This window comes from Nycticebus coucang, chromosome 15, assembly GCF_027406575.1.
Source record: "Nycticebus coucang isolate mNycCou1 chromosome 15, mNycCou1.pri, whole genome shotgun sequence".
NCBI classification, from domain to species: domain Eukaryota; kingdom Metazoa; phylum Chordata; class Mammalia; order Primates; family Lorisidae; genus Nycticebus; species Nycticebus coucang.
Window position 1 is genome coordinate 82,949,073 of NC_069794.1, and position 22,535 is coordinate 82,971,607.

At 40.7% G+C, this 22,535-nt stretch overlaps 1 protein-coding gene and 1 long non-coding RNA gene across 6 annotated transcripts in view; one reads left to right on the forward strand and one right to left on the reverse strand.

Annotated features, from left to right (window-relative positions):
- The window catches only part of FRY (FRY microtubule binding protein), a 486,067-nt gene that overhangs the window by 240,822 nt on the left and 222,710 nt on the right, over positions 1-22,535 (forward strand). For all 5 annotated transcript variants that reach the window (XM_053563486.1, XM_053563481.1, XM_053563483.1 and 2 more), the window contains one exon: positions 15,211-15,410. In XM_053563486.1, the coding sequence (XP_053419461.1) occupies positions 15,291-15,410 (120 nt within the window). In that variant the 5' untranslated portion in view covers positions 15,211-15,290. The remainder of the gene's footprint in view (positions 1-15,210; positions 15,411-22,535) is intronic.
- LOC128566594 (uncharacterized) lies at positions 16,106-20,266 on the reverse strand. The gene is made up of 3 exons (XR_008374595.1): positions 20,150-20,266; positions 16,583-16,740; positions 16,106-16,233 (listed from the first exon to the last, which is right to left on the reverse strand). It is a non-coding gene; the product is annotated as an uncharacterized LOC128566594 (long non-coding RNA).

The following is a 22,535-nucleotide window of genomic DNA, read 5'->3' on the forward strand; positions in this document are numbered from 1 at the left end:
AGAGGCATTACTGGCCCTGACTGTTTTTCTCTTGAACAGACCACTCCCACGGTCTGATAATCATTTTGACGACTTTTTCATTCATTGCCTTTCTTGCTCAAAATATATACACTTTACTTTTTATAAGGGATTAGTAACAACTAATCTGGTCCTGTGAACTGGTAGATTTAAACTTCTCATGGGCCTGTATCAAGTGAATTTTACATAGTCATTGTACATTTTATAACTATTGAACAGTTTAATAAAACCTAAAATCTTTTTAATTAAATGAGCTGGTGTCTAAATAGATAAGCCCATATCAGCCAGGAATTTAATAAATATCTTGGTGTTGATAAAAGCAAACACTAACTAGACTGAAAAAGGTTTTGGTTATTCAGTTAATGCTTTGAGCTTCTGTTTTATATACTGCACCGGGAGCTCTTTGCTGCCTATAGATGCTGGAAATGTGTATTGGTTTATGTATAATATGTTATATATCATATGTACATTATACAATGCATATGCATAACATCTGTATTACATATGGGTATTATCTTGTATATATAAATGTGTACATATTTTATATTAGAATGCATATTATATGGGTATATCATTTTACAGTATAATGCATATTATCTTAACAAAGACGTATAAGATTAGATTCCCTGTATCATGTAATACCCAAGGGGAACATTAAGAAGAATAGTTGGAACTTTGGTCTGTGACCTTTATTTGTCAAAATACAGCCGCTGCTGGCACTGCCCCGTGGCAGGTCTCCATACGTGCAGCCTGCACAGTCTTCGGTGTCCCTGACTGTCGGGTCCTCGTGTAATGCACACACCAACTCAGCTTCAACAACACCACCACTGGTGTTCTTCTCTTGCCCTTGATATCTGACTTAACTAAGGTTCTAATAAAACAGCTCATGAAGCCAGTTTGTCATTTCTGGCAGGCCTGAGTCTACTGCCCAGATAACAGTCCGGGAATGCCTGTGGGCCCCTCAGCCCCCAGAATCTTTTGACCGTGACCCATAGTAAGAAACAGCTCGACGTGGTGCCCAGAATGAACACACAGACGTAACCGCAGACGCAGACGGGGACTGGGAGCAAGAGCCCTGAGAAACCTGCTCCCCCCCCACCCCAGTGCAGGATGCCATCGCTCTGCTCTTGTGCTCTCTTCTCTTGTTTTCTGTTTTATTTCATCAACGTAAGACTTGTCACTAAATTGGTTTCATAATCCAGTGATGGGGCACTACTTGCTCTTTGACAAATTCTGTTTTAAAGATTCCATTAACCAGGTGTTCTCAACACACCATGAGTCACGTTCTCAACTGCAATGACACGCTGTCGTCCTTGATAGGGTGTTCTGCTCCTAGGCCTGCTGGTGCTGTCTTGGTCTGAGCGTGCTGCTTGGCTGTCGTCCTGCTCCCTGAGCAGTCCGGATGTGTCTCTTGGGTTGACTGTAGGGTTTCTAAGCCAGGGACAGTGCAAGATCTGTACATCCTAACACTTCCTTAATCCTTAAAACAATGTATATTTGTGGAGTGCTGGGTACTAAACCTACCACTGTGCTACAAAGTGAGAATAAAGCAAATTCCTTGCCCTCATGGTGATTAAGTGTAATGGGCGAGACACACGGAAAACACATGGATAGGACGTCCAGACGTGGCAGAGCTCAGGCTGACAGAGAAGACATGCAGACTGTTACCGGGGCGGACCGAGAAGTGGCGAGTCGGACCCAGTCAGAGAGCCAGGGAGCCACCATATGTCTTCTGTTCCCCACTGGTATAATTCCTACAGCTCTTATGCCCCACTTATCTGCCTTGAAGCTTTCCCTGTCTCTGTCACCAGTCACTGCTAGGTGTCGGCGTCAGCGTCTCCAGACCAGAGAGTCCTGCCCCTACCCCCAAACACAGACAGGTCTCCCTGGATTCTGTTTTGTAGCAGCCTTTGTAGCATTTCCTATTTTGCAATTGAACTTCTGTGTATTAATAAGTTTATTTCAGAATGCCTGTCTCTCTTGCGTGCTCCCTCAGCAACAGCACAGTGCCTGGAGTAGAGGGGGCCTTCAGTAAATAGAGTGAACTAATGAACAAAGAGTGAATGGCCACTCTCCTGAATCCCTGCCCTCTTCCACTGGCCATTCAGCCTGACTGATCAGCCTCTGGCTGTTCAACCTAGTGGTACCTCGTGGCTGCATGTATTAAATTTTTAAAAGGATTTCACAGTATCTTTTTAAATCAATCTTTGTATTCTCCACAGAACTTTGCAGAGTGCCTTACACATACTAGGCCTCCAGCAAAAAATTTGTTATTTAATGAATTGATCAGCTGCTTGTACTCACAGTCTTAAGAAAAAATATTTCCAAAAAGGGCAGCGCCTGTGGCTCAAAGGAGTAGGGTGTCGGCCCCATATGCCAAAGGTGGCCCAGCCCTGGCCAGAAACTGAAAAAAAACAAAAAAAAATTTCCCAAAAAAACCTAAATATATTATAACATGGCTCTAATAAAGGATGCCTATATAAATCCCAGCCCAATTATTCTTGCTGTGTGTTATATATATAAATGCTCCACGATTGGAGATAGTACTTGGTCCAACACTCAGTTATGCAGAAGGGTGAAGCATATTAAAACCCACATACATCCTCTTGAACACTCAAACTTATGTATTTAAACCTGGATTACAAATGGTGTTCTATTTTTTATATAATTCATTTGTTTCAAATTGAGGTTCTAATATAGCATGCCTTCATTGCTGCTGTCATAAGATATGGGTAACTTTTTATAAGTGATCCTTAGTTTTTAAAAAGTGTTTTACAAAATATTGCAGACAAATACAAAAGAAGAAAGAATATTAAATTATATAACATATTGCCATAACTCAGATTCTGCAGTTTTTAAGATTTAGTCATGTTTGATTTATTTATACTTTTTCTCTCTTTGTTAAAGTGTTTTGAATCAAATACAGACATCATTTTATCAAACCCCTTATAATCAGTATGCATTCTAGGAAATACGGATATTTTCTTACTTACCCACAATACTATTTTCTTACATACCCAGTAAAATGGACCATAATTTTTTGAAATCACAATATTAAGTCCATATTCAAATTTCTTTTATTGTCATAAAATATGTCTTTTAACAATTGATTTGCCTAAATCAGGATTCCAATAAGGTCCACACATCACATTTGGTTACTTTGTCTCTTAAGTCTCCCGTGGTCATACTACCGATTTTTAATCTCTTCCCTAGACTTACAGAAATCGGTACAGTTTTCTTCCAGAATGAACCTGGTTCTGGATGATCTCTTTTGCTTCCTGTGGTGACATTTGATGTGTTCCTATATCCTGTTGTCTCAAGTGACTCCGTAGTAGTGCTCATGTTTTGAAAGCCTGATGCCAAGGGACGTAAGGCAGCATACAGTCCCCTCCTTACCACACTCCAAAGTCATTTCTCTCCTATTACTGAGACTGGAGACCACCTCGCCATTTCCACATATGTAAGTCAACAGTTTTCAGTGTGTCAATGCAAGAACTCTGACCAATGGCCTGCCACAGGTAGGGAATTTTGAGGAAGCTTCTATAGCCAAAAATCTGAAAATACTTTTTCAACACTTTAACCATTAGAACATCTCACCAGGAAACGGATCTTGAAGGTTTTCTTGTGGGTCAAGGCTGATGTGATAGAATTTCAGATCCATTTATGCATGTAGGATCTTCCTTTCTGATAGGTACCATCTCAGTTTCCACCTTCATTAGTCCTCTTGTGGTAAGTGCAGTCATCTTGTAATTTGTGGTCTCTTTTCAAAGAGCCTTCTTTTTTTTTTTTTTTTTTTGTTTTGAGACAGAGTCTCATTATGTCACCTTCGGTAGAGTACTGCAACATCACAGCTCACAGCAACCTCAAACTCCTGGGCTCAAGCCACTCTCTTGGCTCAGCCTCCCAAGCGCCTGCCACAGAGCCCGGCTATTTTGTTGTTGTTGTCATTGCCATTGTCATTGTTGTTTAGCTGGCCTGGACGGGTTTCGAACCTGCCAGCCTTGGTGTATGTGGTTGGCGCCATAACCACTGCGCTACAGGAGCCGAGCCAAAAGAGCCCTTCTTAAAATCCCATCCTGTATAGGCCATCAATCAACATTCTTCTTAGAAACCCTCTGGCTCCAATTTGCCTTCCAAATAAAGCCTACATTCATTGGCTTGTCATTCAAGACCTTACTGCTAATAATAACAAGAATTAGAGATTTATGTTTTTGTAAGACTAAATAAGTTACTAATTTTTATATATATTCTTATTTAAATATTTTTAAGCACACAAATGCTGTATTGTGGAATTGGATGGGTTCAAATCAATAAATATTAACTAAGTACAGTGATTTAAGTAATTGTGCTAGGTACTGTGCTAAGTGCTTAGAATAAAGACAAGACATAGTCCTGCTTTTGAGGACTCTACAGTTCCTTGGTGAAGACCGAGTTTGAACATACATGCTAAGATAAGGATGGGTGGTCGGAAGATGGCAGGAAGAGGGAAGGAGGAGAGACACTTAACAGATGGCTCTGTGTACCTACCGCGCTGTTCCATTTGCCCAAGTTGCACCTTTTCATCCCTGCCTATTAGAATCCTGTGTACCCTTGAAGACCCAAGTCAAATGCCACCATTCCCTAGTGTCTGCCTACAATATGGTCCAGAACACGGACTAGGCCTAGCAGAGGGTTTGTGAAAGGTGGACTCCTGGTACATAATATTTATAGGTATAAGTAAAAACAGGGTTCCTCATTGCCCACCTGCAGTTTGGGAACTTTCCAGTCTTAAAATTTAAATGGAACCAGAGAAGAATGAAGGTATAAGTGGAAAGTTCAGGGTTATTTGGTGGACTCTCACTAATTCATCTAAGTTGAAGGGAAAGTGAGTATTAATTAGTAGCTGTTTGAATTGTGGAAGAATTGAACAAGTCATGTTTTTGTGCATTTTCAGTGCATTATTTTTATGCAGTTCTAGAACATTAGAGCTAGGAAGGATAATCAGGTCTAGACTCTTTAAGAATAGCACGTTAAAGACAGTAAAGTCCAGTTGGCACAAGTTCCTTCACCAAGGTCACAGAGAGCCATGCTAGAACTTCCACCTTTCACTCCCAGGCCAGTTTCTTTTTATTGGATTTTGCCTACAAAGTGTTCACTTTGATGGAGTTAACAAAGTGTATGAGTTTTGCTGTGGGGAGATAGAATTGGAAAAACAATTTTGTCAGTTTTGCTTTCCTGTTTATTTACATCAGTGGTGTCAGTGTGCTCCCAGGCCAACAGCAAACTCCCCAGCCCGACCCCCAACTGGACATTGAATGGGGTAGGGGTGGGAGTCCAGCCTGCCAGGTAAATCTGATGTGCTAGAGATTCTGAGCACCAGTGATTCACTTTGTAAGTCAGCAAGTTAAGTCTTTTCTAAAGTTAATATTAAAAAATTCAAGGCCAATTGGAATTTGTGAAGTTCAAATTAATGTGATTTTGTTGCATAAAATGAGAAAGTGGGGGAAGACAATGAGAGAAGGATGGGAAGAGGGTCAAGGAGGGGCAAGGAATGAGAGCAGTTTGTCAGTTCTCCTGGGGAGAAAAGGGGAGTTGAAATTCAGGATTATCCTGCCTCTAGCAGGTTATTCAATCTCCTTTTGGTGAGAAAGGACCTTGAAATGTCAATGTAACCTCATCTTCCTTTGCGCACAGATCTTGGCAGACGTTCTTTCAGACTCTGATGACAGTACCTACTTTGAAAATCAGGGGAGAGTCCATGTCATCACATCTTAGCAGATGACAGACATTTATAAAGGAAGTCACTGAGCTGTTACTGTCATTTCTCTCAGACAAAATACTGAAAGGGAAAGAAGAGAGAAAAGAGAATAGGGCAGATACTTGGTGCAAACTTTCTCTTGACTGAATTGCTTCACTCTCTCCAACGTATTCAGTCTTGGGGAGAACAAAAACAAAATGGTTTTGAGAGGGCACAGATGGAGGTCAACAGAGAAACTGTGCCTTCAAGCTCACTTGCTCCTTGTTGGGATAACAGGCAAAGGTTACAGCATCAGTATATGTAGAAAACGATGGTGTCTTGACCTTTCCAAGGTATATATCATTAATCAGATTTCATCTATTTTTATGGTTCTTCAGCACTCAATTGTTTTTTTCTGCAACCTTTCTTGCAACCTCTCGAATGACCAGAAGTTGCATTTTAGTTCAAGAGGACGGACAACCTGAAGTGAGGGACACCTTGGCCTGTAGATACATTAGTCTTTCTAGAAAACATTCAACTAATCCATAGGAAACTTCATTCTCCAAATCACAACATTTATATTTATTTCATCATTCCTTGAAACCCTACAACTAACTTCATGCCAGAGTAAAAACTGTGGGTAAGGGGACTTATTTTGTTTGATCTTCATCAGGGGCAGGTAATTTGTCTGTGAGAATCTTGTCTGGCTCCACTACATCAGTAAATGATGGACGTATGAAGAAAAGGACTTTAGACATACAGTGGAACATTATTCAACCTTGAAGAAGGAAATTCTACACTATACAGCAACATAGGTGAACTTGAAGACGTACGCTAAGTGGAATAAACCAGTCACAGAAGGAGAAATATTCCATGAGTGAACTTATACAACATGTATAAAATAAGCAGATTGATAGAACCCAAGAGTAAAACGGTGGTTGCCAGAGGCTGGGAGGAGAGGGAAATGGGGAGTTGCTGCTCAACAAGCATAAAGTTCCAGTTAAGCAGGATGAATGAGCTCTAGAGATCTGCTATACAGTGTTTTACCTATAGTTAACAGTAATGGATTGTGCACTTAAAATTTTAACAGAGTAGATCTCATGTTAAGTGTTCTTACCATGATAAAATAGTAAGTGTTGTAAATACACAAAAAATAAGGCATGGTGATATGAGAAGTTCACAAGATAGATCGTCAAACAGACACGGTTGAGATCCTGAATTAATTCCACGGTGACCTTGGATAAGTCATTTAACCTCTCTGAACCTGCTTGGTCTTTTCTGTAAAAGGAAGATTATTTGGCCTTCTAGAATGATTTTAAGGATTAAAGGTATCAATTATTCTGGAGATATCCTGTGGACCCTGAAAATTGAAAGCACTTTTGTCTGAGCACTGCAGGAAAACTAAATAATGTAAGAGAAAGCAAGGAATGTGTGTGATCCATTAACATCGAAGGAATATTTTACAGAATTATCAGAATTTTATGGAAATTTTATGAAAATTAATTCATCCGAAATCAATTAAGCATGGCTTTGGGTATATTTTTCTTCCAAGGCAAAAATTATTTGGGTGTATTCCTCACCTGATACTATTTTCTTGACATACTTTAAAATATATAAAATTATTTAAGAATCATCCATCACTTTGTTAAGCAGTCATTTTCTGTTGCTCAAACTACTTGTTTCTCTTAATCCAACATTTTCTATTTCTCAATACTATTCTTCAGAGGACAATCATTCTTTCTGTGACGTTAAGAGGGTTTTTTCTTTTTATCCTAATTCACAGGACTTGCAGAATTTCTGGTCATTTTGAGTATTTGCAGTACCTTTTCACATGGCATTTCTTAAGCACCCTCATAAATGCATTAGTGGACAATTAATTATTGTTCTATACACATGTGACATGTTCTCACAGAAGCTGCGTCATTCTGGGTTTGTTATGTTTGATGAAATGTTCCTGTAATGCCAGTAAACAAAGTCTGACGGGAAAAGAGGGATGGGGGAAAATCATGGTCCTAAAGAAGCATCTCAGCTCTTGGAAACTAATAGGGTTTCCCTTCAGAACCCCCCAAAACGAATGTGGTATTGAGAACTTCTTAGTTGGAAGATAGAATGGTGGTATTGAGAACTTCTTAGTTGGAAGATAGAATGACGTAGATCTCTGTGAAGTGCAGTTGTTTAATTGGACCACCCTTGTAGTAAGTGTATCTACTGTGAATGGTTGGCTAGCATACATGATCTCAGAGACATGTTTGAAAAAATAGGAAACCATTTTTTATTTCAAATGCTAGGGGTCAGATTTCAGTAATAGGAGCATCAGAAAAAGAACTGAGTGTTTTGAAAAACTGGCTCGGTGCTTGTCTGTCTTGGCAAGTTAGAGAAAAAGCAGGCAAAAGTCTCTCTTTCCCAAGGATCAGTGGACTTTGAGGAAGAAGGCAGGGAAGCCATGTGCTTATGGGGCATTTTGATTTATCCTCTTCACAGGTGGGTGAAAATCCCCATGTCTACCCAAACGGACGTACACATATGTATGGGACAAGCCAAAGGACAGATTGGAAAGTAGATCCTGCCCAAGCCACATGTGTCCCTGTTTTCTTAGACACCAAGAATACACGCGGCGTCCCTTCCTCCCTGCAGCAGCTCCAAACTAGCATCTGAACACTTTGGGGCAGATACAGAAGAACAGGTTCCTCTTAGCTACTTATGATTTTTAATCCCCCCCCCTTTTTTTGAGAACTTAATTGTGCTCTGATGTAGTGTATCCCACGCACGCACATGTGTGCACATGGACACTGCTGATGATGTTAGCGTACGCCCCTCTAGGGCAGGAAGCATGGGCCCGGTTTGCCTCTGTCTTCCCAATGCCTAGAACAGTGACTGAAATCAATGCACTTATGAAATAAATAATGGTTAAATGAACAATAGCTTCTAATGAGAGATGGTTTCACTTCTCTGAAAATCTGATCAAGAAACCAATTGCTTTCTTGCAACATCTACTGCCGCTATTAGCCTCTGTGACTCCTACATAAGGAAACTCATTTTCTTTCTAGTATCATAATAAAAATATAGGTGAAGTATAAGCTGTGGAGGAGTTAGCATTGGTGGTACCATTAGGAAGTGAGTCATTCGTGGAAATGTTAGTAACTTAGAGAAATTGTACTGAAAATCTAAGCTAGCCAAGAGCAGACAGCCTAAGGATTATTAAGTCAATGAAATTGGGGGAGGGGAGGGAATAGAGTCATGTTCAAAAGATTATCATTTTTGGTGAGAGAGAGCTCTAATAAAGAGGAAATGAATGGGCTCCAAAGTGTAAAACAGAGCTCTCATATTTAAGGAATGGACCTTGCTTGATATAAAAAATAGACACCCAGTAAAAGAGGGAAAACACCTGAAATCATCCAGCTTGACCCAGTTAGGGAAAAAATTGGGATTAAAAATAATCACAGAACATCTACAAAATCCATTTAAGACAAAAGAAGGCAATGAAGAAAATGTATAATATATTTAATCCAAGATTAAAATGTCAAGGAGAAAATATAAAGAGAAGACAAATTTCAAAAATATTCAATAATTAGAAACCTGATTCATATGTGAAAGTAACATTCTTCTCCACTTCTCCTCAGACCCCACCCCAGGAGCCCTGGTTTGAATGAGTTGTAGCGAAGTTCAGCTGTTAATTTGAAAAGAGAAAGACAAGATGAAGGACAAAAAAAGAATTAAGGCAGGTGGAGCTGGAGCTAAAAAAATTCATTACATGGACTATACTCTTTAAAATGGATGAAGTACACTTTGTGTGTGCTTTTCCACAATAAAATTCTCTGTGAGATAGCATCATAAGCAATCTTAGAAGATAAACACAAACTGAGGAGAAGATTTGAGGGGGACATCAGAAAAAGGTTTAATAACTTTATAACATTGAGTTCATATAAAACATATGAAAATTATTAAATCCAAGAAATAATAGGCCAAGAATGTGAACAGACTATTTACAGTGAAGAAATGGAAATAGCTGCTGAATGTAAGAAAAGTATGAAGTATTATTATAACTTAATAAGTACAATTGCAAAACAGAAATACATTTTTCTCTTGGGTAATCTAAGATTTTAACAGCAGGCGCCATGAAAAGCTAGTGTTTTATTGAGCATTTAACATGTAACAGGTATTGCCGTAAGAGTTTTAAATGATTATAATCTAAGTGTCCATCTACAGATGAATGGATAAAGAAAATGTGGTATATATACACACTGGAACATTATTTGGCCTTAAAAGAGTGAACTCTTGTCCTCTGTAGCAACATGGATGGAACTGGAAGTTATTATGTTACTTGAAATAAGCCAGGCACGTAAAGACAATATTGTATATCCTCACTCATATGTGGGAGCTAAAAAAAATTAATCTCATGGAGACAGAGGGTAAAATGATTTGCCAGAGATTAAACAGGGTTTATCTGTTTGTGGGGGATGAGAATGAAGAGAAGTTAGTTCATCGATACAAACATACAGGTAGATACAAGGACTGAGTTCTAAGGTTCAATAGCAGAGTGGGGTGACTACAGTTAACAACAACACATTGCATATATACAAATAGCTAGAAGGCAGAACTTGAAATATTCCCAACACAGAGAAATGATAAATGCACAAAGTGATAGATATCCTACATCCCTGACTTAAGCAGTGCACTTCCTACACATGTAACAAAATATCACATGTGCCCCATAAATATGTAACAATAGTATGTATTAATAAAAAATTATTTATTTATTTATTATTTATTTTTGAGACAGGAGCCCACTCTGTTGCCCTGGGTAGAGTGTGGTGGCATCATAGCTCACAGCAACCTCAAACTCCAAGGTTCAAGCAGTCCTCTTACCTCAGCTTCCTGGGTAGTAGAACTAGTCATACACCCTCTACAACACCTGGCTAGTTTTTCTATTTTTAGTAGAGACAGGGTTTCACTGTTGCTCAGGCCAGTCTTGAACTCCTGAACTCAAGCAATCTGCCCGCCTTAGCCTCCTAGAATGCTAGGATTGCTGGTGTGAGCCACCGTGCCCAGCAATACAAAATTTTAAAAAAGAAAAAATATTATCTTATGCAGGAAATGTAAATGGGAAAAGTTTGTAATACACCAAATTAAACCTTGCTTCCTCAAGACAAATATTTAGATGGGATAAGATAAAAAAGGACCTGCCAGGACCCTTTTATCGTGGGGGATCCATATTTCCAGAGAAAGGTGGTGATGATGTGGGTAGCTGATGGTGCTGGAAGGTAGAGCCCAGTGGAAGCAGGGCCCTGACCCCAGCGGACAGGCCATTGAGCTAGACCCTGAAATGTGGGCAGATTTGCTTGAGAGGCTGGGTAAAAGGCAAGGAAGACACCCCAGATGGGGAGGAACGGATTCAGTCACTGCCTGCATCTGCAAAACTGGAAAAGGTGTGGGGCCTCAGTGTAGCCGTTACTGCATCCATGTTTTGTTCTGTTTTTGTTTTTTTCAATCAAAAATAAATTTTATTTAAAACTTAGGCCCATGAAGAAATAGATTGTATTCTTGAGGACCAAATTCTTACAGGCAATTTTTTCCCTTTTCTACTGCAAACGTTTCTTTAGTTTCCTCTTTTTGAAGTGGAAATTTATATTGCTCTATTTTCCACCGTATTTTTACCTTTCTGTGGGATTCAGGTTCATCATCGTGCCTTTGAATGATGACAACATGCTGGATGGAGCAATAGGGGCTCCTCGGCCTGTGAGCCACTTGGATTTAGGCAACTGCCTTTTTAAGCTCTAAGGCCCTTTTCTCCTTCTTTTGCTACTAGTGTTTCTACCCATAGAAGTTACACCCTTCTCCTTCTGTTTTCTGACTATTGTGAACCTAAAAACTGGACAAATAATCTTAATTATGTCAATTTAAGAGCAAGCAAGTGCTGAGGGAGGTTCTGGTGGTTTTGTTTCTAATGCTAATGTTCTAGGGGTTAGACTAGTGTGCGCATGGTGACTCAATTTGGAGTATCAGAGAACATGAATTTGCTGGTCATAGTGTAACCAAATAACTGAGGAGGTACTGAAGAGCGCCATGTCATGACGTTTACTTTTGAAAATTATCCTGACGAAAGGCTATGATTGTCTATGAATTTATTATGGCAGGATGAAGAGCTTTACTTGGGAGAGGACCTAGTTCATGGACAGTTACCACCTTAACTTTCATGCTTCTCCGTCTGCCCAGGCTGGTCTGTGTTTGAAACACAGAGTGATGGGTGACAACCCCTTGAATCCTTTTCTTCTCTGGCACAGGCCTTGGCCAGGCTAGGATCATTCCAGCTCACTAGAACTATTCAAACATACGTTGTACTCACAGAGATGTCTGGCATTAAACCAGGGGTAAACGATATTTCTTAAGATAGCAGTGAGTTGGCATGCTGGCCTTTTTAAATGGAAGGTTTGTCTGATAGGATTCTGGTATCTGGATGTCAGTTGTCAATTCAAAATGCATCTTTGCTGGAGGACAGTTGGAGGTCACCCCGTGAAAGTGCTCTTGCTATAGTCAAGATTCCTGGGCCCCAGAGTCATGCAATTATGGATCTTGTCTTGCAAGTATGGCATAAATTGCATCAACCCAATTATTGCTGTCATCTAGAAATGAATTAAATCCTGTTGTACTCCAAGTGGACATTTTAGGTTTATGGTCCAGTCTCCAGTTCTGTGGCATCGTGTTCTTGGTACATCAGGAAGATATCTTGAGACATTATGGCCTGCTTTAAGCTGGAGTTTGGGAGGTGTCCTATTTCCAAAAGTGCCTGCACTGACAGAGTAGGAGGTCACACAGAGGAGTGGCCAGGACTTTATTTCCGTCATTTGATTATGAATGTGCCGCTTTAGAATAAATAGTGCCTTTTAGGAAGCTGCATGCAGAACCATTTAATTAAAGACACTTCCGTTGTGACTGTGGTGCCCTGTTCTTTAAAGACTCTCGTCATACTGATTCTCCTCACATAGCTTCCACCCTGTGTATCACTTTAAGACCTACGTAAATCAATTCGGATGCCATTTTTAGTTAGTACTTAAGGATATTTATTAAGTATTGTCGGTGCAGAAAACTCTGTATTACACCTGGGAGGCTATGGTCTTACTTGGGAGCTTTCAGAGGATCTCGCTAGAAGAGTATGCAGTTCAATGACAGACCCAACCCTAAGCAAAACACGGGTCTCCAGATGGTAATCACTTTAGTCTTTCTTAGGTCATGTGGGGTGCACAGGTCAAAGCAAAACACCAAACAATTTGGGTTAAATGTTTAACTTTTATTATGCAAACTAATCATTGAGGATTGCCCAGTAGAGAGAGGAAGGTATGATGGGGAGGACACCAGGATTGGCTCTGAAGACAGAGGGGGAATAGATGGACAGAAAAGTATGGACAGGTGCCCCAGAAGAGGAAGAAGGAAGTAGAAGTGAGACAGGTGTGCTATGGGGCAGTTGGAGCACCCAGGGAACTTGGGCGTGGGGTGGAGGAAAGATGCCCAAGGGCCATGTGCTGAGCTTGATAATGGTGATCAAGAGGTGTTGAAAGTTGCGAGCAGAAAAGTGTTATGATTAAAGCCGTGCAAGAGAAAGATTAGTTTGGTACATAAAGCAGATGAAATAAAGTTTGCAAGGAGGCTGTTATAATAACCTAGCCATGGCTTTCCAAGGGCTTGGACTAGGATGTGGTTAATGAAGGGAGAGGAAAGACGATAACATGCAACATGTTTTATTTCATTTGCATGACTTGAGAGGCCATATTCTTACAGCTTCACGGTGGTTGAGTATGGAAAAGACCCATCAGATGTAATGACCCTCAACTGTCTGTCAGGCTCAGTGAATTACAGAGGATGGGAAAGAAAACAGGAGGGCAAATCACATGACATTGGGGACATGTTTGTAATTCAACAAAATAAACAAAACATTTATATGGCTTCTTCAGAATTTGGCTTGGGATAGAAAGTAGGTGAGACAAGACTGAAATTTATTTGTATTATAAGAAGAACATTCAGTTTTCATGGAGAATTTTGTTCTCCCTTTATTATCAACAAGACCACAATTCCCTTGATATTCAAACCAGTATCCAAACTGGAAACCCATTTTTTTCTTGACTTTTTCCCCTCATCTCTGTACCCAGTCACCCAGATCTACTGAATTCCATTTTACTATGTGCTTTCTATATACTTCTGTTCTCAACATTCCTAATGCCTCTCTTCTGGGCCCATTGACCTTATATTTCTTTCATTGGATATTTATAACTGACTGTCTTGTGAGTACTTGGGTGCAAGAGATGGTGCATGCTAGAATTTAACATGCCAAAGTATCAAAGTATTGTAAAAAGTAGAGACACAAGAAATTGCATTTATGAATTTTAAAAAATGTTTTCCCAGTAACTATCTCATTAACAGAGTTGTCTGACTGTCACATTCTGAATGGAAGCCGTTCCCTGAAAGCCTTCATAGTTGCCTCTGCTCAAGATCTAGTCCAAATAAGGAACCTACATTTTGTAAAGGAAGGGGGGCGGGGAGGGGCATCGCAACTTCAAGCAAAGGGCAAGTAAGAGTGAAAAGTTAGGGGCGGCGCCTGTGGCTCAGTCAGTGGGGTGCCGGCCCCATGTACCGAGGGTGGCGGGTTCAGGCCCAGCCCCGGCCAAACTGCAATAAAAAAATAGCCGGGCGTTGTGGCGGGCGCCTGTAGTCCCAGCTACTCGGGAGGCTGAGGCAGGAGAATTGCCTAAGCCCAGGAGTTGGAGGTTTCTGTGAGCTGTGTGACGCCACAGAACTCTACCGAGGGCGATAAAGTGAAACTCTGTCTCTACAAAAAAAAAAAAAAAAAGAGTGAAAAGTTAAACCCACATCTTAGGGGCATAAACGGACACTGCCTGAGATTTTTATCTTTCAAAAGATTTTTATCTTTCAAGTTGCCCTCATGTTTTCTTTCCCATCCTCTATAATTCCCTTTCTGGAATAAGAGCCAGGTAGGCCTCTGAAAATTTGTTCTGGAAGACTTCTGAAAGGAAGAACCCAGAGTTTTTTTCATTAAAATGAAGCACAGAATACTGAGAGCTCTGGACCATGAAGAAAAACCTGGGCAAGGAATCACTTTTCCCCCAAGTACATCTTCTCCCCAATTTCTAAATGGGACTGCTGTTTCCCTAGAGGATAAAAAAGAAGCAAAAAACATCCTAAATACTATCAGATGTAGCTGCTGTAATATGAGCTTCCTTTAGGTAAATATAATCTAACATAGTGACCAAAAGAATTTTGAGGTGATCAAATATGGCATCAAATAAACAGAATGTAATCAAAATCGTTACTTTCTGACACCATTTCTAAAGAATCAGGTTGGGTTATGACATTAAGTGTGACATTCTTCATATGATTCATGACTCGATATTTATGGCGTCACATAGCCCATCTGAATATTTATGACATTATTTTCAGCCAGTAAGAATATCCATTCTGTTTTTCAGCATCTCCAGTTGGTAACGGTTACATCAAGCCTCCAGTTCCACCTGCTTCTGGCACCCACAGGGAGAAAGGGCCGCCAACCATGTTGCCTATCAGTGTGGACCCAGACAGCAAACCAGGAGAATATGTCCTCAAGAGTCTGTTTGTCAACTTCACTACTCAAGCTGAGCGCAAGATTCGGATCATTATGGCAGAACCCCTGGTGAGTATACGCCATGAAACTTACTTCTTAAATGTACCTGTGTGCGGGCCGGGTGCGGTGGCTCATGCCTGGGATCCTCGCCCCCTGGGTGACAGAGAAAGACTCTTCAAAAAAGAAAGAAAGAAAAGAAAGCTTGAATGTACCTGTATGCTAAATGTACTAGACTTTACTGCTCTGACAGAGGATAGATTGCTTTTCTCTTAATTTGTAAAGGCTTTTTTTTGAAAGATAATAGGTTTCCTGATTTAAGGGGAAAAAATTGAATGTAGGGACTTTAAAACAATCTTTAGCATATACAGCTCAGTAGCATGCTTCACTGCCTGCTGCATTTAGGACTAATAAGCATAATTTAACAAAACATATAAATCATAGAAAAATTGTGTTCAGAGCCTCTGCTATATGCATGCATAGACTACATACAGGGTGTCCATAAAATACATAAGGTCAACTATTTTAAATTGCATGTGAACTTTATGGCCACCCTGTATGTACACTTTAGGGAAAATCTTTTGTCCAGTTTTTGAAGTAAATGAGAAAAAAAATCCCTGTTCAAGTGGCTGTCTAGACTTTCAGTTTGAGAACATGTGGTCTCAGTATTATATTGTCAGGTGAAGTGTTTTGGTGAGTCGTTCAGAAACACCACTTCAATTTCTGACAGTTGGAGGACAGGAAATTTTTGACTCACTCACCTTCAGGTCTGTCCTTAGACGATGGCCTCGGCCGTCCTTGTCTTTCTTTGCAGATGCTCTTGCTGGAACCTCAGTCAGGCCTGGCTCCTCCTTACATTAATTGCTCTAACTGGGCTGTAAAGTGTGCTCAATCTCTTAAAGTAGGGAAGGGAGACAGTGGTAGATTCAGATTACTCGCCTTCTGACCTTGGCAGGGGCCACACACAATAAGAGAAAAGGAAAGGAATTCAGAGTGACGCAGCTGTTTCTGTGAAGCCCGCCTTTGTGCCTTCTGCGGGGTTATTTGGGCTTAAGAAGATAAGCAGAAGTTTGCTTTGCAGAATCATAACTTAAAATAATTAAGTGCAATTTCATTGAGCCCACAAGTCTCTGAAAATGTATAGCAGATGATATACAACACGATCTGTTAAAAATGACCTTTGTAGGAATCACAACTTAAGGTATGGGAATCAAAATTCAGGAATGTCTGTTAAGTATATTTACCTGAAAGTTATGAGCTTTGAGCTTTAAAGTTTTTATGAGATTAGCGTTGTGCATTCTGTTCATAAAATTCTTTTCATGGGCGGCACCTGTGGCTCAAGGAGTAGGGTGCTGGCCTCATATACCAGGGGTGGTGGGTTCGAGCCTGGCCCTGGCCAAAACTGCAAAAAAAAAAAAATTCTTTTCGTATATTGAATTTCTATAATTATGGGAAATGTTTCTTGTTTTTACAGCTTAAAGCATTCCAATAAGGGGCTTCCTACTTGGATTCCCCCCTCCGCTGCCAGAGGTTCTGTTCCCCCTCTTTATTTGCCCTCTTATGCTTATCATGCTTATCAGTCTTTATCCCTGTCAACAAACTCTATCTTCTCACTTAAAAAAATGAATAAATAAGTTATTCCAATATATTCATAGTACTATACCTTTTTTCCATTCATTCATGTTTTTGTTTTTTGTACTCTTATAATTAACAATAGCTAATATTTATGTGTACTCACTCACTGTGTGCCAGGCACTGTGCTTAATTTATTATGTCCTTTAATCTTCACAACGACCTTAGGTAGGTAGTATTGATATCACATTTACAGGTGGGGAACGTTGGTACAGAAAGGGTTAAAAAATTGCCCAAGGTCCTGGCAATTTTTAACTCAAGCCAGGTATCCTCAGAACCCCCGTCTGAATGGCCTCCACGCTTTATTCCCAGGCTTTGCATATTCTTCTTCATGTAAAGACATCATCACAGATACTATTGCTGACTTCTAAAACTGACATAGGGCTCTCCTGTAACTGGAGTCAGCCAAGCCTCCAGATTCCCACTGCCCAGAACAGAGCTGATCCTTGGTACCCTCTGGCTCCTTGAGAGGTACTGAGGCAGCTGGGCTACCCTAACCTGGTGGAGGGAGAGAAGCCACTCAGCTCCAGAGGATATTAGGGTGTTCCAGAAGGCAGTGGGAAGGCCTGGTGAAGATTCATTTCAGCCCCACAGCCCAAGAAAGTGCACAAATGACCAGCTGAGGCTCTCTGAAATTGTGTATCCTGGTGAATTTTCCTGAGGAACTGGGAAGCTTTATAAAAATTAAAAGAGATGCTCGTAAGTCTAGGTCCTGACATCTTTTGAGCCATCCATGTTTTCAAAAGAAAAGTTTACTGATATTTAAGAATTTATGAAGTAAAATGTTGGGGTTGAACTTGTTTTATCTTTCCTCAACTTGGAATTTGCTTGTGTGGAGTTGGTCTTTTCTTCTTGGGGAGGTCTGAAAAACTCACATAGGTCACAGCGTTCTTTTAATTAGAAGTAGACATTTTTGTTCCATTCTATGATGCAACTAAAACGTCCCCAAGTAAGAAAGATTGAAAAAGAAAAGTATACGTTCTCATCATCAGCAAATCCTCCTTGTGTGCCCGGAGTGAGGGATTCTGCTGGGTGCTGACAGCCAGGTAGACACACTGGATGCTTTAGCTAAAGAGATATAGCCAATCTTAGGATTGTTATTTCTTACAAAAAGTGGACTTTCATTTTCCTTGTTATTTTTTGGCAGAGATGTAGGCTTCTGTGCCATATCCTTTTCTTGTCTGCTGGAAAATGCTTGGTAATTTTCTGCCCTTATATTTGCTTACTTATAGGACAGTAATGTGACTGGATTCTGTGGTCACCAATTCCTCCTCCTCTGATCCCCATCTGTGAGATTTCTTTAAACACAACCCTGTCCCTTATATTTCTTGCTCACACTCTTCATTTCATAGTTTTCCACTCCTTGATTTGGCCAAAGCTTATCTTAACTTCCACTAGGTCCGTTTATGAACCCAGGTTTCTCTCCAGCGACATATTTTTGCATGCTGAGCCCTCTCTGGAATGCCACTCAGCTCCTCATCCTGCCCCTCTTTTAAGGCCTAACTCAAATACCTCATCATCTGAAAAGGTTTTACTTGATTTCTTCCCTGCTGTCTGCACACAGCCATACCTGTGTGGACACTCCCTCTTACATACCTGTAAATCTCTATCTCAGTGGTTCTCAACCTTCCTAACGCCGCTACCCTTTAATATAGTTCCTCATGTTATGGTGACCCCCAAAAGGAGCTGTATTAAAGGGTCGTGGCATTAGGAAGGTTGAGAACCACTGCTCTATCTGAACCACCGTATCATTCTCTCACAAAACCCATTCTGCCGTCATTGAATTAGAGTAGTTAGAATAGACTAAACTACAAAGCATTAGAGTATATTATAGGTTTTAAGAGTAAATGTCTTATGAAACTTTTAATTGTGTGTGCATAACAAGCCATGGTGTAAAATATATTTCTTATGATGAGAGAGAAGAAAATTTTTTTAAGTTGAAGAAGCACCATATTAGCCTGTCGGTTCCTTGGAGGAGTTCCTAGGAGGCCGTGTCTGTGAATGATGCATCTTTTCTCACATACGTACACATGCACACATCCCGTAGGCCCACGTTTAGGAGAGTGCTTTACATATGACAGACAGTAAATATTTCTCGAATGCATGCATGTGTGAATATATGAAGGAGGTATTAATACAGTAGCTTGAAGGGAATGTCTCTGTGGGACCTGTATGTTTCCAAAGGTCATTTTGCCAGCCTCTGAACTGTTAATAATGGATTTTGTTTTGTCCTTGTACTGGGAAGATGAATGACCTACAAAGTGCTCAGTGCAAGTGATCTTGATGCCCAGCCTCCTGCCTGGGGCATCTAAGGACACCGCATTGTTCATTGATATGGTTACCTGTCCTCCCCTCCACCCCGCAGTAGGTGGAGAGCCAAGCTGACTCTCGGCAGCTAGACAGCCTCAGAATATCTACGCGTCCATCCATTTATATAGCATCTGTCATTGTAGTCAAAGGCAATTACCTTCTCAGTAAACTCTTTTTCCAAAAACAAGACCTTCTCCAATTTTTCACAATTTAAGAGTTCCTATCCCTTCTGTAGATGAATGGACAAGAAGAGATAAACTTTTCATCTGGACTTGACTTCAGAGTCTACCTTTTTAGTGCTGTGTGACCTTGGGCCAGCTAGTCAACCTCCTTTTTTTCCTCTTTTGCGAAATGGACATAACAATACCTAGTTCATAGAGGGGTTGGGTGGATTAGAGGTGATGTATGAGGTGCCTGATAGAATCCCGAGCACATACAAAGTACTCAGTTGTCCTTGTCACCAGCCTCCTCCTCATCCTGGGGAGCTGCGATCAACTAACCCGGTTTTCTGGTTTATCTCCTTGGAAGTCAGCCTGGCTTCCTCTGTTTGTGTTCACCTGACAGAATGGAGGCTTGCACGGGGCAGTTGGCTGCCTGCCCTTGCCAGTCATCAATACTATCAGATGACTGATCCGAACTCCCGCCCTGGCACTGACAGAAGTGTAGCCAAAGCCACTTCCAGCAGCCCTGGTCTGGGCTCTCCGGGTGCTGTGTTCTAAGAGGTGACGGAGGCAAATAGAAGTACTCAAAGAAGTCACGCCCTTTCTCGTCATCTCATTGTATTTTCAGCAAAATACTTGAGGCTTACTCAGGTGTGAACTGTGAAGACCTAGGCAGTAGCATGAGGGATTCAAAGTGAGTCCACCTACCTTGCTTTTCAAAGGCTCCCAAAGGAGAAATTTCTCTGGTTCTTGAGAGTGGGAGTCTCAGGAACAAGTAGGAACACCATAGTGCCAGGCCCTGCTGGGAGGCCAGGTGGCCCAAAGTGTATTCAACTAAGTAAAGCAAGCTGAGAAAATTTCAACCACACTTCTCAGGCTGGCCTCTCTTATCTACCCTCCTTCCTATGACTGGGCAGTTATACAGGAAACTTGATTTTTTATCATAGCCTTGCCACTAACCTGTACTTCTGGCAAAGTCACTTAAACATGATCCATCATTGTTTTCTCATTCATAAAGTAATAATAGCCAGGCCTAATTTTAGCTCTAGTGTATGTAACAAATGAAATAAAAGGACTATTAACTCTTGCTTCTCTTGCTTCTAATAATTCATGGCTTAGTGGGTCTACCTTGATTTAATCTTCCATTGTCCCTTCAAGGAGCTAAATCAGGGATCAGGCTAGGAATTCCATCTGGATCTGCTGTAGCATCAACGGGAAAAAGAAGAAATTCTAATTTTCTTGACAGAGAGTTACTCAGGAAGAAAGTAATTTATTCCCTTTGGACTTTGAAATCTGGAAAAGATCTGCTTGACTTAAAAGCAAGACAATACACCTAACTTTCACCTCACCCTTTAGCAGAGACTCAGATACAGTGAGAGTCTCATCATCCTCTGACACCCTGGAATTTAAAAATATTTTTTGTGATGAAAAGTGATGTGATAATGGGGATTTTTATTTGGGGGATTGCTGAAGACTTGACAGCCTTTGTTCACAGAATGGACGGTGGACCAGATGCAGGCAGGATCTTTTAGACCTTACTCCTGTGCTGAGTCTGGAGCAGGGGGTGTAAGCTGACGAGCTGTGATCATTCATGAAGGTGGTGTGTTATGCTCAATGGAGACTTAAAAATAACAGAACCTGATCTAGCTGGTTTGTTGACGTGAAAGGAACAAATGAAGGGAATTTCTGTTTTACAGTAAGATCAAAAGTAAACTGGAAGTAACACAAAATATCATCTTGGGGTAAAAAGTCTGACAAGTCCAGGATGCCAGATTCTGTTGCATCACACATCAGTGATTCTGTTATGGGATACGTCATGCCTTAAGAGCAGACCTGCAGGAGCATCAGTCATAGAGGCTGGCACAAACACCGAAAGCCTGAGCCATTAGCTACTGACACCATCACTGCAGGCTAATTTTGTTCCAGGTTCAGGCAGTCATGGTTGTTGACATACTTTTGATCTTCAGCCCCATCTCTCAGGCTTCTACCTCCTCCTGTGCCGATGTTACAGAACAGGCATCAGGACAACTCTTCAGTTAGCCCTGAAGTTAAGCAGGACACTGGGCTGTGATAAGGACTGCTCACCAACAAACTAGTAGTTTTGATGAATTGGATTGTGGCTCTGAGCAAGCAAGGCCTTTGGCAAGTGAAGTGCATATCCGCCCCAGCGTCCTCTTCTGAATTTAGACCGTATCTGATGACGGATAATAGACAAGGCTAGATATACTCTGCTGGTGGGTACAAAAGAGCTTTTTTCCACCTCTGGACCAGATAGGGATTGAACGTTGAACCATACTCTTGTGTTTCACCTTTTCAGATGCCTGACTGCAGGCTTATATCTGAAGCTATCTGATCCTTTGATCTGGAACCTGTCTTAATGTATAAGGAATTTTTGAATTGGGAAATCCAGTTGTCTTAAAGGACAGAATGACTGCCTCTAAGTTTGAATGTTTATATGGTAGATCTTCATAAACTGGTATTTCATCATATTCACAGCCTTCTAACCATTCAGTAAGCTCAACAATGTGCTACTTTATTATAATATTTTATCGTACTCAGGTTTGCAAGTTGGTGGTTTTTCTGCACTGCCATATACTCCAGTCCGCCCATACTAAGCAAATGTTACATGTCCCTTAACTCAGAATGTGTAAATAGCAGAAACACCAGCCTGAATGTCCCTCTGCCCTGTGATTTCAAGTCAGTTTCCCAGAAGAACAATTGGCTAGTCTTTTTGGCCAAACTCCTCTTTAAATAGAGGCTGCAGTGGCTTCAACAAACCTAATAAGGAAAATATAAAGAAAATAAAAATAATTTCTAGATTTAGCTCCCTGTACAGCATAGCGATGCTGTCCTGCAAGGAGACTAAGAAACAGTACTGGTCAGATGGGGAATATTTATATCACGCTTGACAACGTACTGGCTTATTTTCAAATTGTAAATAAATAAATAACTTTAAAAATAACTGTTTCTTACTGAAGTAGCTTAGCCTGCCACCTCCCTTATATGATCTATCAAAACATTTCACCAGAAACTTGAAAACTCACCCTAACCCAGAAGCAAAACATCATTGATGACTAAAACCAGAGATAATCGT